A 19171-nucleotide genomic window follows, 5' to 3' on the forward strand; every position below is an offset into this window, starting at 1 on the left:
TAAATTTACTGGACATTCAGTGGTAGCATCAGATATTCTGATCAGACCGGCGATAGTTCGGCTGTCAGCGCCGAGAATAATCACAAAGATCATCTCTAGCAGTCATCATATGCTAAGTGGATCAGTAATGACCCTACTGAATGACAAATATTTTTTTCCATTCTACGGGCTTTAAAATCTAGAAAATAACTCTCTGGTCAGAAAAAGTTTTAGCCTCGCTTTGCCATCTAGCGGCGAGTCTTTGAACTTTAAGTAATTAGTAATTACTCTTAATGGTTTCTTACTTTGTAGAAAATTTCAGGTAGAAGAATTATTCTTTTCACTACAATTTTATTTAAATTAAAATTCTTTTTTTTTTTCTGAAAAAATTTTTTTTTAATTAAAATAATAATTGTAACTTTTTAAAATTTTTATTGATTTATGATTCTATTTTAATTATTAATTTAAAAAATTATTTTAATAAATTTTTTAAATTATTAAAAAATAATTAATAATAATAAATTTCTTAAATTGTTAATAAAAAATGAATTAATTAAAAATTGAAAGCCAACTACCTGAAGTAGCTTTCATCAGCAAACTCTGAACTCATACTAGTGGCTACATTCGCCCTTAAAATAGTGACCAGTGACCGAACTCTGAAACAAGTGGTGTTATTATAAGTTACCGGGGAATTTACTCGGTACTTGTCAGTCTAAAATGAGTAGACGCCTGAGCGGTTCTTGTGGAAGCGTCTGGAGGCCCCTTAGGTCCATCTGAAGCCGAAGATTATGGCCATCAGCCAGAGATCAGAGATCTTAGTCATCGGAAGCGGTGTTTTGCTAGCTAACCTCTTGGAGATGCTGCAATAACAATAACAGCAACAAAAACAGTATCGGCTTCTGCTGGAAGTCTGAAGTCTTCTTAAGACCTTCGATAACAATAATATCCAGGACAATAAACCACTAAACTATCATTAAACATCTTTAATCAAGTTGTTAGAATGTCGTAAGATAAAACAGAGTGGTCAAGACAATTGTTAACTTTAATAAAATACGAGGATTTTTATTTTCAAAGGATAATCGAGGAATTGAATGACATTGTTGCGGTCATTGCCGGAGCTATTGAATTTAAAGTGGATGTTACAAAGAGAATTGCAACACGGTAAATCCTGATGCTCTGGTTTCGTTTTCTCGAGGGTTCCCTCAGCGACGTTATTATTTTCGATAGGATGTATAACTAAGGAGCAAGAACGAGGATCCGAGGAATCAGGAATAAGTATAAGACCATTCAAACTTAACTCGGCAGCTTTACGAGAGTTTAAACTTACAGAGGAGGATATAAAGTACAACGTCGCATATAACTTACAATCAACGAGCTGCCTCCTCTTTGGCTACAGATAGCTGTATTTATATTGGTATGCGATCATTCCTAACTCGCATAATCAAGTAAGAGGAATCGAGAAAGCGTCACGAGATTCATCTTTTCTTTATCAATCTTTAGATCCCTTTTAGCTATTTATCGCAAAGTGCTTTTTTGTTAATTGTCTCGTTATTTTTTTTTTTTTTTTTTTTTTTTTTTTAATTATTTAGTGTGGAAATTATATTAATTTTTAAATTTATTTCTATTTTTATAATTTTTTGTGTAATAATAAATTATTTACAGACTTATCAGACAAGATATAACACATAAATTCATTTATATGGCCAAATATGAATAAATAAGACAAAAAAAAATTTTTTTACGAAATTTCAATACCAGCCAAGTACGTTTTAATCAATAAAACTTAAAGAACGAACCTCGCGCTAATTATCAGAAGCATCAAACAAAGTACAACGTTGGACTGGTTCCCAATTGTGGCTCTAATTCTACTGACAAAAAATCCCAAAGCAGCAGTTGGATGATCAGCCTGCAAACTAAAGTATATATATAACGAAATAAAATACAGCCAAGGCATTCGTTACATTAATGCGCGATTTTATTACGCGACCATTTTTAATTGTATCCTTAATGACACGGCGGTTCTCTTGAAACGCTCGTAACGATACAACTTTTTAGTTTTATTGCCTTGCCTCTTATTCTCCCGCATGATTAATTTTTTCACTCACTTAAACAATTTGTCTGTTATTGTCATCGTCATCGTAATAAAAATTACCGAGCTAAGAATCTCACCAGGCATTTAATCAATTTTTTCGTCGAAAAAATATTCGGGAATTTTGAATTCAAAAATTATCGCAAGCTTAGGAGCTAAAATGGGTTAAAAATTAATTTTATGCATAATCTAATATTTTTTAAATAACATTAATGGCAAAAGGACCTCCTTAAGAAAGGAAAAGGGGAAGGGAAAGTGTAAGTAGAGGGGGCTGGTGTTGTAAATATATAAAATTGATGATACACGCCTAGTAGCTGATGTGGTATCACTCGAAAGTGGTGATTATCAGTGTGTAGTTTGTATCGTCGCTCTTTTATATAATATATATTATATATTATATATTGTATGGATAATATAATGTGTAGCATGGGTATGGTGAGAAAAGACCGGTTGTAAGTAAATTAATAAAATGCCAGAAGCCACTTTATTATGCTTAGTAAGGTATTCAGATAACGGATAATAACAGCGTGACTGCATCAGGCACCAACGTCAACTACTTATTCGCCTGAGGCTCTTCTTCTGACGTATCTTTGCTTTTATGCACCTCACTTCACTCCTCTGCCAACTTGTTATTTTTATTTTATTGATTTTTTTGCCGGTCATGCTTTTCCAGTGATTTCAATGCCGTGAATCACTTGTTACTGATTTTTTAAAATTTTTTCTACTGTCAAGTACCTTCACAATTCCATTACCAATCTTATTATTTTTTTAAACTTTATTATTCAGTTAAAATATTTTATTCAGCTAAATAAATAACACTTAATGTTTTATAATAATAAAAAAAAAACTTAATTGCTGATACTATTTTTTTTCTGCCGCTCAAAATTCTTAATTATTGACATTTTTAAAAATCTAAGCTCATCCCGATGTTACACTCATAAAGAGCTTTCATTTGAGTACTTACATGCATTTTTGATATATTTTTCATATATACATATATTTAATATATATAAATATATGAAATATATGAAAAATTAATGTGGGTACTTAAATGAAAGCTCTTGGTCAGTGTAATGTCGGGATGAGCTTATTTTTTAAAAAATGTCAATAGCTCATAAGATACAAGGTAATTTCTTAATTATGTATCTAGAGATAGAGCATTTTATATTATCATAATATAGCAGGTGTGAATTATTCGTAGCATTTCGCTGGACAAACCATAGGCTGGGTTGGCTCTTTTAAAAAGTGGAATTAAAATAAAAATAGTAATTATGATAATATAAAAAAAGATAAAAAAAGTGAACGCAAAGGTACAAGTAGCGAAGAAACTACCAAACTACTTTTCAAGCAGCCCCCTCTGGCCCTGGCAAGATTATAATTAAAACGTCGCCCAGCAAGATAATAAATTAATGCATAATTAACATAGCTAATTATAATACTGGCTGAAAATTTTTCTCGTAACTCGACGAACGCACACGGCCAGAGAACGAGCTGAAGAGAACAGCCCTGGTAATTTATGATCGGACATGAAAAATTACCGTCTCAAGGGGGTTTAATCATCCACGAACCCCTCACTCTTTTATGTCTGATTCTCTTTCTCGCTTTTTCCTTACTTACAGTCTCGCTCACTTCGTATCATATATTTTTTTATTTTTGTATCTATACATCTCACTTTCTCCCTCGCTCAACACTTCTCTACTCCCGTTCTTTCGTATTCTCCAAGCGATCTTCCAGCCGCGGCTTCCCCCTAAAAGACAGAGATGCAAACTATATAATGCATTTTTTATTAAATCGTTTAACCTCCTCTTTAGTAGGTCCTCTGTTGATGATAATTATCAGCAAAATTAAAAAATACTTACTCACATATTTATCATTTTTTAGTAATTTATAGCCCTGTAATATATATTTTATATTAATATATAATGCAGACAAAATTACGGTACCAAAACAAAAATTTTTTAATTAAAAATCAGTTTTATTTTTTTTTAAAGGTAATTTTTAATTAACGCGCTCATATTTTTTTTAATAAATAAATTTTAAGTTAAAAAAATTAAATATTTAAAAATAAAATAAAATTATATTTTATTAAATAATAAATTTTGTTAAATTGCATTGTACTTTCTTAACAATAGAAGTAAAAACATTAATTGTTTTTTTTTTACGACACTTCAAAATTTTATCAACTAATTTTTCGTCATAAAAAATTAATGAAGAATTATTGTCATAATAAATAAATCAAAATAAAATACAGCAAAGGACCTTCGTTAGTAGAATCATTAAAATCAATGACCATAAAAAATAAAAATTCAAGCGAAATAAATAAAAAAGAAAGCTTTCAGTAAAATATTATAATTTATCATACATGTTACTTGTATACTTGAAGCTTTGAGCGGAAGTTATGAATAAATAACATTAAAATGTTAACAGTAATATTATAGTGAAATCGAGATGTATGATGATCGAATAATGAACCAGTCTAAATATAACATTACAATAATAAAGGTATATTATCCAGGAACAGTCAAATGCTTTTAACGTTTAAATGTCGTTTTGACTTTAGTTAAGCTTAATATGACAACTACAGTTGTGTCCAACCCCGTGCCATTGATATATTATTGTATATCACCGAGTTGTCCACTTTGTGGGAGATTCTTGCATTTATTATTAAACACACACACAACGTAAGCCCACGTATTATTTTAATTAGCATCATATCAAATCAAATGCTGCTTTATTTGGAATTTTGCTTGATTAGTACGTGTCAACAGTTCATTTTGGATTTATTTGTCTGTACGATGCATCAAAAAAAAATTTTTTTTTTAATGAGCTGCTTAGTATTGTTTGTTATGATTATTAGTTTTAAAAATTTATGTGAAATTAATTTTAATTAATTGAATCAGTAAAAAAAATATTTATTTATTTATTTTTGTATTAGAAAATATTTTTTTTAAATTTAAAATTGATTAATTATTTTTTTTAGAAGAATAAAATTGATGATTTTTATGGAAAAATTAATTTTTTCAAAAATAATACCAATGCTAGTGATAAAATATTTTTTTTTTACCAAAATTACTCTCAAAATTTATGTTAATAATTTTTTAAACTATTTTAAATTAAAAAAAAATGTTTTATCAATTTAAAAAAAATTTTTTTAATTTCATTTTTGGTTACTATTTGGCTAAAAACAGCCATTTCTCCGAAAATAATACTAAAAAAATGTTTTTAAAGCGCTAAGCTTTAAAAATGTCCAAAAAAAATGAATTTTTAAAAATTTTTAAACCTAAAATATTTTTTATCTAAAAACGAATTTAATGAAATAAATTATAAATCATAAGTTAGCGACACAAACATTTAATCCTTTTAAATCCATAATATCAATAGAGCAACAGCAATATATTCCACAAATTTATTACATTTGTAAGAGCGCTCGAATTTTTATCCAATACTTTTCCCGGCATGCGATTCAATTTAAAACTTTTCATTTTCATTAACTAAAATGAATGATAAATCCGGTATCAAATAAAAATTCTAGTTACCTCGGTACCGAGCCATTGTCAAAACTGGTAATTCCAAATAAATAGAAAAACGTATAAATATTTAAAACGTAAAAGTTGGCGCCAGGGAGGTTATTTTCTGTTACACGAAAAATTAATAGATACACACCGACAGCCGGAGTATCCGCTAAAGCAAAAGTAAAAGTCCGGAGTAGGAAAAAATGTTTTTACTCGATTGATTTAATTACCGTCAATTGTTTTTACTCTGAACAGATGACCAACTTTTCCATGCACTTTTAATCACTCTCTGCAGTTCTCCGACACTGTAACGTACTTGCTCTGGTTACTTTACCTTCGCCGGGTCCAATGTATCTCTGTATTTCGTTAAACGAACCTCCAGACCACACACTGTGTTATTTTCTGTCCAGTCTCCATAAACACAGCTTTTCCTAATGGCAAATGTGCGCCCCCATTAAATTTGTTACTCTCTGATACATTATTATATATAAACTACGCTATTATACACTCTTCGTACATCCTGATAACTAACTTTATTAGTTTATTTTACAAACTTAATTACACTGTCTTTTTTACGCGCAATGTTACCTTCAATTATTTTTTATTATTTTATTATACTCAATTTTACTTCAGATGGTTTTAGGCTTTTGAAATTAAAATTGGGAAAAATTATCCTTAAAAAAAAAAGGTTCGCTAGAGCCAAGGAAATATTTACCTCCAAATTAAAAAATGACCTTGTATCTCGTAAACTATCGATATTTTTAAAGATACAAGCTCATCCCGATGTTACACTCATCAAGAGCTTTCATTTAAGTACCCACATGAATTTTTCATATATTTATATGTATTATATATATGTATATATGAAAAATATATCAAAATTGCATGTGGGTACTCAAATAAAAGCTCTTGATGAGTGTAACATCGAGATGAGTTCATATCTTTGAAATATATATTATACTAACTATTAGATAAAAATTAGTTTTATGCATAATCTAATATTTTTTATTCAACATTGATTTAATGAATAATGAAAAGTTTGCTTTAGAAATTAAATACTTTCCTCTCCTCTAAAATAAATCTGAAATAACAGCAACAATGAAATAATAAAGCGCAAATATTCTAATTCACAAAAGAGGGAACAAATGACAGCCCGAAAGTACAAGGCAGTGAAAATACAGTACACAAAAAAGGTAAATAAAGAAAAAAGAGTATTGGGTGGGGGTGGGGTGGGGGGCCATCAGTCGTGCCCGAAATGCAGACAAATGAGTTAAAAAACGCGGCCACCACGTCCTCTACGATTTGACATTGTCGAAAGTTAATCAATGCCGTAGAGCCGGTGCTGGTGCTTGCAACCCTGCTCTTGCTCTAACTGCTGCCGGTGTATCGGACCGTTTCGTTCGAACGCCGTTTCGTCAATTTTTTAAAATTAAATCACTATCTGTCCTTGTTAAATGCATTTTCCTGGCTCGCCCTCGCCCCGGCTCCCTCCGAGCAATGCACCGCTGGGTTTTACCTCCCATTTTGAACAACTAAAAAAATCCAGGACCTGTAACGCCTAATGACAGACAGCCGAAAGTGTGTATCTGTGTGCGCCCAAACGGTGTATTTATATTTTAAAATACGTATATCTAGACCCCACATACTTCCCTTACTCCACACACCGCTGCCTCGGCTGCCACGTTGTTATATTTTAAAATACTACCGAATAAAAATAATGGCCCAATCATTTTTTTATATTAACGTGCATTAAATGCTTACTTTTAGATAAAATATTCCTTCGGCTATCTGTAGCACTTTTTTTTAAATTAAAGCTTTTATTTTTTCCGCAAGTACACACATTTATCTTAGCTAAAGGATTTAAATTTATTTATTTAGTCATTATTTATATTAAAAAAAAATTTATTGATTTTTAATAATTATTTATTAAGAAAAAGAAAGTTATAAAAAAATGTTTCAAGTTTACATTTTTTTTTTCAGTTAACTGTTGATTTTAAAATGTAAACTTTACATGGAAAAAATGTAAATTTTAGACTGAATAAAGTGTAAATTTTTAAAATGGAAAATGTAAATTTAATGTACGGAAAAATATGAAAATTTAAAATGGAAAAAAATGGAAATTTTAGATTGAAAAAAGTGTAAATTTTTTTAATGGAAAATGTAAATTTACATGAAAAGAAATGTAAACTTTTGGAGGAAAAAATTTCAAAATTTTTGGAGAAAAAATAGTAAATTTTTGATTGGAAAAAATGTAAATTTAATGTGTGAGAAAAATGGTATAAATTTTTAAAAAGGAAAATGTAAATTTGGGTAATTATTAAATTCTTCTGTCAATACAGCAAAGAAATTTATCCATTAGACATCAAATATAAGGTTAAACAATGAGGTAAAAAATGTCAAGTTTCATCCGTGTGTGCTTCTGTATCCGGGAGTAGGAGCACACACTAGAGTAGAAGCCCTGAGGGTCTGAAGGATGAGGAGGAGTAGAATTCCCGTCGCACGAAACGCAAATCCGATTGGCTCATGAATATTAAGTTCGGTCTGCAATTATTATCTGGGTTATAAATCGGAGTGACTCGGCGGCCTTCTCACTACCTGGCCTTTCTCTATGCGTTATTATCCCCCTGCCCCCTCCACACATACGTCCTTATTGCAGACCAATACACACCAAAAGCTCTCATATGCTTGACACTTTACACCCACGTTTAATCCCACCGACTCAGAAATATATACTCACACACATTACATACATTTAAGAGCCGATACTACGACAAAAGCAATCGACCTCTTGTGTTAATTACTAATTTCCCCATTACTAATTATAATTAACGCACCACGGTCATGCTGTCTGTATATTTCAACAATCTGCTCTTTTATTTTTGTCAGAAGAAGTGCTAAATATTTTTTTGTTCACACCTTCGTTTACTGCAACGCTATTTTTAATTTTAAAACAAAGAATTTTGTTTTATAAATATTTTTTTAATTTTACGCGAAATTTTTTAAGTAAGTCTTAAAAATTATTAAATTAAAATTTTTTTACCGACTGAAAATAATTTAAAATTTCTTTTTATCGACCCAAGATAAGAAATTTCAATCTAGACCATTAAAATCAAGGAAATTTTAAATCTAAAAAATTATTCCTTGAAAAAGAAAATTTTAATTTATTAATTTTTAATAATTGAAATTTTTTTCAAGGTGAAAAAAATATTTTTTCAAGTTTATTTTGTGAAATTCGCTTCCAAATTTTGGGTAAATTAAAACATAATCAATTATTAGTATCAAAAAGAGTAAAATTTCCACTTGACTGCGTTAGATAATTGACAAAAGGAGCACCGGCTAATATTTGTACACAAACACGTAAAGTTTTAACAGAGTAAAGTATAAATAACTTATGTAAATACAAACAATTTTATTTAACGAAAGGTGATTGCGATAATAATATTAGAGATGCATTACAAGAACTCTGTAAAGTTTTATTACATTACACGGAAAAAAAAAAAAGGAAAATTGGCGGGTTAGGAGCTCGGAAAAAATGTGTATTATTGCTTACACTTTGGGGCGTAAGCCCTTGACTAAGCCGACTGTCAACTGTCTAAATTCATCCATTTCAACCCAGTGTGTTGTCCTCCCGGTGTCTCATTAAAATATGCAAATACACTTGGGTCGTCCATTTCGCCAGCTCTCGGCTCTTTACTCTCTTTTACTCTCCACACTCTGTACTTCCCGTTCTATATATGTATATTTGATGTATATCCTAGAGTACTCGTATCGGTACTGTATATTGTTCTTCACTCGCTTTAAAAAACCCACCAAATGTTTACGATCAACATTAAAATTAAGAGAAAATATTTTTGTTAATTTTTTTCTATAAAAAATTCTTTTTTCATTTTTATTTAGATTTTAAAACTCAATTAATTTTTTTTTTAAGCCAATATTTTTTTATTTATTTTAAAATAATTTAATTAATTTTTTTTTCCCTCAAAAAAATTTTTTAATTAAAAATTTCGAGTAATTTTTATTTAAAAAATTTTTTCTCTTTTCATTTATTTTAAAAATTTTAATTTAAAAAAATCTTTTTTTATTTCTTATTTTTATCTTAAAAAAAAAATTGTTTTATTTACTTAAAAAATTGTCAATCTTTAATTTTTATTAAAAAAATTAATTTTTTTTAATGAAAAATTTGTTTTTTAAATTTGTGAATTTTTCTTGAAATTTTTAAAAAATTTTAAACAATAAAAATTATTTAAATATATAAAATAATAAAAAAAACCTTCTGAGAAAATAAATAAGTTATTCTCTCCATAAATAATCTTCCCGAGTGCATATAAATATTTATTGACTCACCGGGTAATATTAATAAATAAAAGTTGTAAAGTTAATAATGCGTAAAATCGATTACTTAAAACACGAAAAATAAAAAAAAATAAAATTTACCCTCCGGCAATGAATCTCCGGGATCTTCCAGAATGACAAGATGATTGAAGGGTGAACTGTTGTAAAGAAACATTTTTAAAAAGTCAGAGCAACCGCGAATCGTCGAATTTCTCTTCCGATAAAATATATAAGCTTCTGATAATTAAAAATAATTAACAACCAAATATTTAGCTTATAAAAATTCATTAAGCGCTACCAATAATTTTAATCTGCTCATTAAAACCCCCGTAAATTATGCATCGAAAATTACCGACACCCGGATCCTTTATTTATTATTTCGAACAATAATAACAATAATAAAAATAAGCAATTTGTAATCAAGAGTGGGCTGCGTTACTACCGAGAACCTTGCCGACTACTCGTGTTCGCGTCTTCTTCTTAACCGCCTTTTCCACTTCTCACTTTACTCTTTTTCCTTTTCTTTACTTTTATTTCTTCGCTTTGTTCTTATTCACTTTCGAGCGGTCCTTTGCGAGCTGTCCTCTATATCAACCACCTCTATGTACTAACCTAACTCGTGGCTCAAGAAAACTCGCTAAAAGAATTGCAAATTAAGTATTAGCATTGCTAGAGTACTTGTTGTAGTTGTCGTCTAGTACTCAAATTATTACTTTTTTTTTTTTTTCACTTTTGATCACACTAACTGAGACATTAAATTTTACTAGCCACCTTCCAGTCACATTAGGATGAGCTTAAATCTTTACGGTATAATTTTATAGACCAAAAAAAAATAAGTTTCTGAAAGTTTCAGTTCAAAATTTTAATTTTGAAAGGTCGTAATTTTTTTTTATTTATTAGTGCATTACTTTAGATTTTTTCGAGCGACTTTTTAATATTCAAATTAAAATTCTATTTTATTTAGTATAAATAATCGAGACTCAAAAAAAAAAATCAATCAAATTTTTTTTGGGCCAAAATAATAGATATATATTTATTTATGTAAATTGTACTTAGAAATAAAAAACAAAAAAATCCTTTAAGTTTATAAAATAATATTGTAATTATTCCTTGATAAGTGTGGAAAGAAAATTACTTTATACACTTAGAAATGTTGAAAAACAACCTTGGCGCCCAATGTTGATCTAACCCAGCGTGATCCCCCTCCGATCGGCCGTCACCCTAATTAAACGAAAGCACAGCAACTAGCACTAAAAGCAAATAATTAACTGGTACTTGTACAAGTCGATAAAACGAAGGCAGCTTTCGGGTCGATAAAAAAAGTAGTAAATAACAATAAAAGAGCGTCATAAACTCTCCATACATACCCCCATTACAATATCCAGGCAACATTTTATATTTTGCACACATAGACGCGACATAAAATAATAAAAAATAACTTTTATTTAAAAAAATATATATTTTAATTTTTTTTTCACGCACGAATCGGCCATTCTTTTGTGTAAGCCAATTGGTATTGGTGCCGCGTTTCATTCTCCGTCAATGTGAGGGTGTAATATTTTTTACTCTTTCCAAAGCCTTCCCCTCCCCCAGCAAGCTGCATGCATATTCACCCCCTGCCCCTTTATCGCAGCGCGGTCTCAGAGCGACTCTCGCGCCTACAGTTAACCCTCTCATTCTCGGTGAAAATAAAAATGTATAGTACACATCCTCGATCTCTCTCGATCCGCGGAGCAATTTGCCTCCCACTTGCCAGGTCCCTCCCGCACTCACTACAGAGGACTCTACATGGACCCCATTCGTATGCGTGGATTCGATGGGTATTGATATATTATTCCCAATAGCTCGTGTGTTCCTTTTTATTTTTTATTTTTCATTATTATTATCATTATTACTCTTGTTATTATTGTTATTATCATTATACATTTTTTTTCTCACCACTGCCCGGGTTTTTTTCAATTATAATTCTTTTTCGTATCCAATCAATCATTAATATTTCCATTGTCCTACGGTATTTTCATTTTACGTCCTCGTGTGTACGCTGCTGCTGCTGCTACTGCTGTGGGCATGCGGACCGTGGTCAGATCCGGTAGCTGCTGAAACTCGCTAACGATATACTGAATAATCGAGCACCGGGAGAGATATTTCGTGAACAAGGGGGGCAAATTTTTTTAAGAATTAATACTAGTACCACAGATTTCCAAATTATGAATAAGAAAACTTTTATAATCACACTAATAGTTTGGGGAATTTTTAAATAAATTTTAAAAATAATAGTGCTATCACAGGATCAATTAAAAATAATTTAAAGGACAAATTTGACCAAAAAAATTTTTAGAACCAAAAAACAATTCAAAATTCCTCCAAAAACTTCAAATAAAAAATTAACTTCCATAAAGCTAATAAAAGCGTCTAAAAATGCAGTTTTTATCAATGACCTGTAACCCATGCATTTATTGTGTAATAAATAACATATCTACATTTTACTTGAATATTTAGAATCACGCTCTAGTTTCATAACCGATTGATAATTATTTTTTCATTGTCCTGTAATATATAAACCCCAGCGAGTAAATTATTTTATTCTGACCAAGCAATTGACAATTGCAGTAACTATTGTTTCTTCTATATTAATAATTAATAATTGATAACGATTCATCGATTTTTGAGAGCAAGTTTTGAGTCTAAGATGTCGAAATTATTCATTTTCTTTCTTCTGGTCGCCTTGTTGGCTTTTGTGTCCTCTGAAGCCGCGGAGTGTGTCGCCAAAGGTCAAAATGTAAGTGTCTTATGTATAAATAAAAATTATTGTTTTTATCTATTCTATTTTTTTTTTTAAATAATTTTTATAATTTGAATTGTTTTTTTTTTTAGTGTATTGTTGGGAAATCTACATGTTGTATAGGTCAGTGCATAATTAAGGATCATGTACTTGGAAGCTGTGAATAGTTAAAAAATTTTTATGACATTGTATCTGTACAATTACAAATTTGTAATTTTGTAAAAATAAAAATTAAAGTTTAAATAAATTATTTTAATCTGTATTTTGTCTATTGCCTTTTAATAACGTGTTTTTTTTCAATACTTAAACAAGAAATCTACTTATCCATGTCCATAATAAAATAATTTTTTTTCTCATCCAAAAATTTTTTTCTGATTTTTTAAAATATTATTTTTTCTTTTAAAAAAAAATTTTTTAATTATTCATTTTCAAATTCTTAAAAAAAATTTTTTTTTTATATTTTAAATGTGAATCTTTAACGTTTAAATTGATATTTAGAAGTCAATCTTTGCACTCGTACATCAAATGTATATTTAGATTCGCGACACATCTTCCACAGCAAGGAGTCACAATTCCGTTGTTACACTGTCAAAATTATTAATAAAAATAAATAACTATTCAATCCGTGAATTAAAAAAAAAATGTAATTAATTAATATAATTAATAATTTTAGATAAAATTTAATCAACTTACCATTGAGCGATTCGGCAAGCAGTCTTTAGCAAGCGCGTATGCGATTATAGTAATAAAAAGGATCAAAATAAAAAATTTTGACATTTTAAAAATTTATTCTAATTGCTTTATTAAATTATTTAATTGTTGTAATTATAAATCTTTAATTTTCCACATTTATATATTCGATTTTTGTAAAATTTATGATATTATCGACGAGGTCAAGGCTTATGATTAATTCTAGGAAAACAATTTATTTATTTATTTAAATAAATAAAATATCTAAAGGATTTTTATTTTTTAATTTAAAATTAAAAAAATTTTATTTTAATATTTTTAATTTTTATAAATAATTTTAATATAAAATTAGAAGTATCATTCTTTACATGTTTTTAACATATTCATTTTTGGATCAGGAATGCATTTACCGCTACAGCATTCAGTAATAATAATATCTCCACACTATAAAAATAAATTAATTAATTTAAAAAAAAAATTAATACTAATTTCATTAATTTAATAATCAATAAATTTATTTTTCAAGAAAAAATAATTTAAATTATTAAAAATACTCACTGCTGAGCCATTTGTCAAACACACGGCAGATATATGCACAATTAAAGCAATAAAGAGGACCAACAACAATAGCTTAGACATTCTGGTAATCCGAAATTATTTTAATATAATTCCGAGCTACTTATTGTCATTTATAATAATTATAATAATAATTATTATCAATTTATTCTACTTAAATTATTGTTATTATGTAAATAGTTAATTTATAAAAAATTTCGTGGCAAATGTCAGAGATTAATTTGTATTAATAATTATTGCGCAATTGATTAAAGATTATAAAAATAATTCTAGAGTTTATGGAATGTTTTTAATAATAATAATAAATTATATTTTCTTGTAAAGCGTAAAGTTCTCTTTGAAACAAGTACTCACACGCCTAGTTTTATTTTAAAATGCCAATCCGCGGAAATCCGCGAAAAACCGCGAATTAGAAAAAAACTAAAATTAGTAATTTTTACACTTTTTACTTTTAATAAAATTATTTAAAAGTGATCTTATACAAATTTTCTTAAAAATAATAATTATAATAATAAATAAATAAATATAAACGATGATAAAATTAAATTTATTAAAATATTACATAAAGATTTTTTTAATAAAAATTTTCAAAGTTTTAAATTACAAATTTAATTACAAATTCCATCAAGTGTTGTTGACATTGCGGAACAAGAACCAGAACAGCAGTCGTGTTTTTGCATAACATTGCACTAGAACAAATAAATAAATTATTTTAAACTGTAATTAGTTTCAAGAATTTAAAGCCACAAAAATTAAGGGATTTCAAAAAATTTTGAAATTTTGGGAAGATTTTCAATGAGTTGTAACTCCGAGGAAAATGATCGTACAGCAAAAAATAAAAAAGCAAATTGTAGCTCTAAGTGTCTAGTTTTCAGATATGACCATGAAAATTTTTTATTATGTACGGGTCTGGAAAAATTCTAAGAAAACTACAAAAAAATCTTTAATTTTTCAATCAAAGAGATAAATTATTCAAGAAATTTAGAAAAAAAAAATTTCATTTTTTTTTTTCAAAAACTAATTTTATTCTAAATTTTTTATTATTGATTTCACTTAGAGTTGTAAAAATTAGTAAACTGGCTTACTTTAGTACCCGGAGGCGAACAACCGGCAGAAAATGACACTAGAGCCATAATAATAACAAAAATAAACTTCAAAAGCTTCATTTTAATTATATTATTATATTAAATTGTTTTATATAAATTATATAATTCCAGACTGAAACTTTACATCAATAGAAAGTTCTTATATAGTTTTCTTGGTAAAAAATTAAAATGATAGCGATTTAATGCGTTAGTTATTGCTCTAATTAAATTTTTAGGGTAATTAAATTTATTAAGAATAATTAGTCTGATACATAATTGTGCAGTAAATAAATTTATTACATTTATTACAGCAAAAAATGCAATTTTTTCAAAAACTAAACAACATTTTTTTAGTACAAATTTTTAAATCACATTTTTATTGAATACTAAGCACATTTTCCGAGCGATTTTCCTGTAGGGATACAAATTCCACTGCAGCACGCCGGTTTAAGAGTCGCACACTAAAAAAAAAAAAAAAAATTAACAAATTAAAATTTATAATATTATAAATGAATAAAAATTAATCTTACCTCTTCATTCTTTTTTGAGCATTCTGCGTTAGAAAATGTCACGATAAAAATCAGTGAAATTAATAATACACACAAGAGAAATTTGAACATGTTTAAAATTTTTCTAAAAAAAAAAAAAATAAAATAAAAAATACCAAAAAAAAATTAAGAATATTGAAAAATATTCTACTTACTTTATTCCGCGACTCTAGCGCACAAAATAATATTATTTTATAATTTACTTGTATTTATACCGAGTATTATCAATTACCGACTATCACAAATTTAATTATCACTTTGAACTGTTACCCCTTCAATAAATTAGCTAAAATTTAAATTATATTGTTTGTTTTTTGTGTAATTAACATGAGACAAAAGAAAATTAATTTTACAAATTTTATTTTTTATTTATTTATTTATTTATTGCAAGGTAGTTTTTATTTTTGGTTACATAATTTTTGTAAAAATAAATTTTTAAGCGCAGATACTGAAATGTTTGCCTTGAAGAACGCAGTTTCCGCTGCAACATGGTGGTGAAATTGTTGAGCACTGTAATAATATAAAATAATTATTATAATTTAATTTTAACTAATAAATTAATTACTTAAAAATTCAATCTAATTTTTTTTTAATAATTTTTATCATACCTGCTGATTAGACGGAATGCATTCTTCAGCAATAGCCATCACTGCAAAAATTACAACCAAAAATAAAATACAAAGTTTGTACATTTTAAAGTTCAATAATAAACTGATAAATAAATCGAATTGCTTCGTGGCAAAGTTTCTAATGATAATAATTAACAACAACAATTACTTCTAAGTGTCTAACGATAAAATATAATCTCTAGATACTGTACACATTTTTTTATTTCAAATAAAAAAATTCTAGAATTATCTAGAGTCAATAAAATAATTTTTTAAACCAAACAAAATAAAATAAATGATTTTAATTGAGCAAGATTATAAAATTAAGATTTTATTTGATTGATTGTCGGTATGTGAAGAAGAAGAAGATTATTTAAGCGTCCAGTATGAACAAAAAGAAGGGTTATTTAATTTTTAATGAAAGCATTCACAAATAGTTCGGTAAAATAAAAGTTTGGTTTAATTTAATGGGGATGTAAAATGTAGAGGGAGTTAATCGAGATCGATTGGGTGAAACGAGCGAGAAATACGAAAGACATTTATCTAGTTGTGTTCTCTGGTGAGTAGTTTGAAACTTTATAGAGTGGTTCGCGGTCGAGTAGGGTGCCTGCTCCTTTCTCACTTCCATCGCTTCTCCGCTTCTGTTAGTCTCAGTGTGCTGTATAATGGTATCAAACGGTCAAGATAAAGACTGGGATAAACAACTTTTTAAATTAATAACTTACCGCCAGGAAAATAATTGACGATTAATAAATAAATAAATAAATAAATAAATAAATAAATGACAAGTAGTCGGTACTCTTATTGATTGCATGTTATTTAAATAGACTCGAGAAATATGTAAAGAAAAAAAGATTATTGGAAAAATTAGACTCTTTTTTAGAGATATTAAGCTTGATAATTAAGAATTTGCCGGAATTTTGGGTGGTACAAAAATTGGTACACCCTTGTCAAGAATTGGGACAGAGCCCTAAAAATAATTATTGCCAGTTAAAATTAGTTATTGGGTGATAAAAGCTCCTCAGGCTAAGTTAGATCTACTTTTGGGCGCCAAAGGCACCAACTACCTACCGAACTAATCCAAACAGTTTCAAGTCACTCTTTAATATTAACCTTATATCAAATCAACAATATTTATTTCTAGTAATTGCCCATTTGGGCGCCAGAAATTTTTTTTGTAATAATAAAGACTAAAAATAAAGTGAGCCGACATTTAAAAATTTTTCTAATTTTTTTTATTAAAAAAATTGCAACAAAAAAAAAAGAAAAAAAAATTTTTTAGTTGTAATTTAATAAATAGAATAAATAGAAGTTTTATTACAAATTTGTCAAGAACAAACTGTATGACAAGCCCGAGACTTTAAATAGAAGATCGGAGGCTGACCAGCAAAAGTAGAGTAGTTGTAAATGAGAGTTGGTAAACCGACAATTGTTTTATCGTCCGGTCGTATGACTGGTGACCATATTTTATAATTAATATTATGTACCGAGCAATGTTCAGTTACAGGCTTTTAAAGATCGTATTTTATGTTTAATATAAACTGGTCTGGAGTTTATTTTCCGGTGATGATCGGTCGCAGGGAGTAGGTAACTGCTCGCTGATTAACTTTGAATGACTGACACCGCAAAAACACATTAAAACATCCAATGAAAACTCGTACGAATGAAAATTCGGTTGCTTCCTCGAATCAGCTGACCGCAGAGTAAATAGCTTACTAGCCACACGTCCATCGATCTATTCTCTTCACAGACCCGACTATTTATTTCACGGCATGGCATATTTTATTGCGCTGATGGAATTTTCCCTTTCCTCTTTTTGAGATTAAAAATTCACCGAGCAGAGTCAACAAAAAGCTCCATCTGGGTCTTATTGGAAACTAATAGTGAGGTTTCCGCGGTTTCGCTGCTGCTTTTATTAAAAAATCATCGGTTCTCTTTTTTTCGGCCGCATACATTGATTGGGATAATTATTTTTATCGAATGACTGCTTTTTAGAGACGTGTATTTTTTTTATTACAAAATTGGACCCAAAATTGCTTAAAAAATTTTTTTAATTTGGAATTTTTGCAAAAATTGTCAGTTATGGTAAAATTGAATTTGTTTTAATGATAACTTGGAAACTATTAGAGATAACTCAATCAAGTAGTAACGTTTTTTATAGGAAATTAAATTCTCTACAACTTTTGTCCCAAACATTTTTTTTTAAATCCAATATTTAGTCCAAAAATTTAATTTAAAAAAACCATCAATTTGGGATAATTATTTTAATCGAATGATTTAGAATTTAAAATCAAGGAAAAAATGTCCAATAAAAATCGTCAACCAGATCGTACGTCACGTACCAATACGGGCGTACACTCGGTTTTAAGTTAACCAATCAGGGACTGCTATGGAGGCTTAATGTATTCAAATGTAAGCAGTAGCAGTGTTTATGTCTTGACATTGCAAATTGTACCGGGCAAACCATAACTTATCGTAATTGCTTCGAGCTACAGTAATTATTTATACCAGAGATATTTTGTTTAAGGCTTTGTGCTTACACCAGATACTGCTTTTCTAGCTTTCTGCTCCCGTGTCCATCAATCCTGGCTATTAACTCCGGTAATAATATCGTAAATATCTATCCTCTTTATTTGCTAAAGATCGCCGAGGACTTCAGGCTCTACTTTCTAAACTGCTCGGACTTTTATGCTTGATCGGTGATAAAAAAGAGGAATTTTGGTCTTCCGAGCGACAAGTTTCCAAATTAGTTATAAATTAATAGAAAAAATTTTTAAGGAATTTTTATTGAACTAGAAAAATCTAGTTCTTGGTTATTTATTATAGAGAGGCTTTTAAATGGAATTTTTGGATTTAATATTGGATTTAGAAAAAAATGTTTGGGACAAAAGTTGTAGAGAATTTAATTTCCTACAAAAAAACGTTCCTATTTGATGGAGTTATCTCCAATAGTTCCAAAGTTATCATCAA

The 19171-nt window shown here is 28.6% G+C and overlaps 1 protein-coding gene and 3 long non-coding RNA genes across 4 annotated transcripts; 1 reads left to right on the forward strand and 3 right to left on the reverse strand.

Moving 5' to 3' along the window:
• Window positions 1–10914: 10914 nt before the first annotated feature.
• Window positions 10915–12317, reverse strand: LOC141536962 (uncharacterized). The gene is made up of 2 exons (XR_012480822.1): window positions 11280–12317; window positions 10915–11162 (listed from the first exon to the last, which is right to left on the reverse strand). It is a non-coding gene; the product is annotated as an uncharacterized LOC141536962 (long non-coding RNA).
• Window positions 12318–12457: 140 nt separating this feature from the next.
• LOC141536959 (H-bracotoxin-Cf4) lies at window positions 12458–12956 on the forward strand. Its single transcript, XM_074257788.1, has 2 exons — window positions 12458–12691; window positions 12787–12956. The coding sequence occupies exons 1-2, from the start codon at window positions 12602–12604 to the stop codon at window positions 12859–12861; spliced, it is 165 nt and encodes a 54-aa protein (XP_074113889.1). The 5' UTR covers window positions 12458–12601; the 3' UTR covers window positions 12862–12956.
• Window positions 12799–14099, reverse strand: LOC141536961 (uncharacterized). The gene is made up of 3 exons (XR_012480821.1): window positions 13943–14099; window positions 13388–13828; window positions 12799–13279 (listed from the first exon to the last, which is right to left on the reverse strand). It is a non-coding gene; the product is annotated as an uncharacterized LOC141536961 (long non-coding RNA).
• A 389-nt stretch (window positions 14100–14488) lies between these two features.
• Window positions 14489–15968, reverse strand: LOC141536960 (uncharacterized). Its single transcript, XR_012480820.1, has 4 exons — window positions 15749–15968; window positions 15576–15678; window positions 15046–15506; window positions 14489–14649 (listed from the first exon to the last, which is right to left on the reverse strand). It is a non-coding gene; the product is annotated as an uncharacterized LOC141536960 (long non-coding RNA).
• Between the last annotated feature and the right edge of the window lie 3203 nt (window positions 15969–19171).

This window comes from Cotesia typhae, unplaced genomic scaffold, assembly GCF_013202065.1.
Source record: "Cotesia typhae breed Kobodo isofemale line unplaced genomic scaffold, CoteBio_Ctyphae scaffold_45, whole genome shotgun sequence".
Lineage (NCBI taxonomy): Eukaryota > Metazoa > Arthropoda > Insecta > Hymenoptera > Braconidae > Cotesia > Cotesia typhae.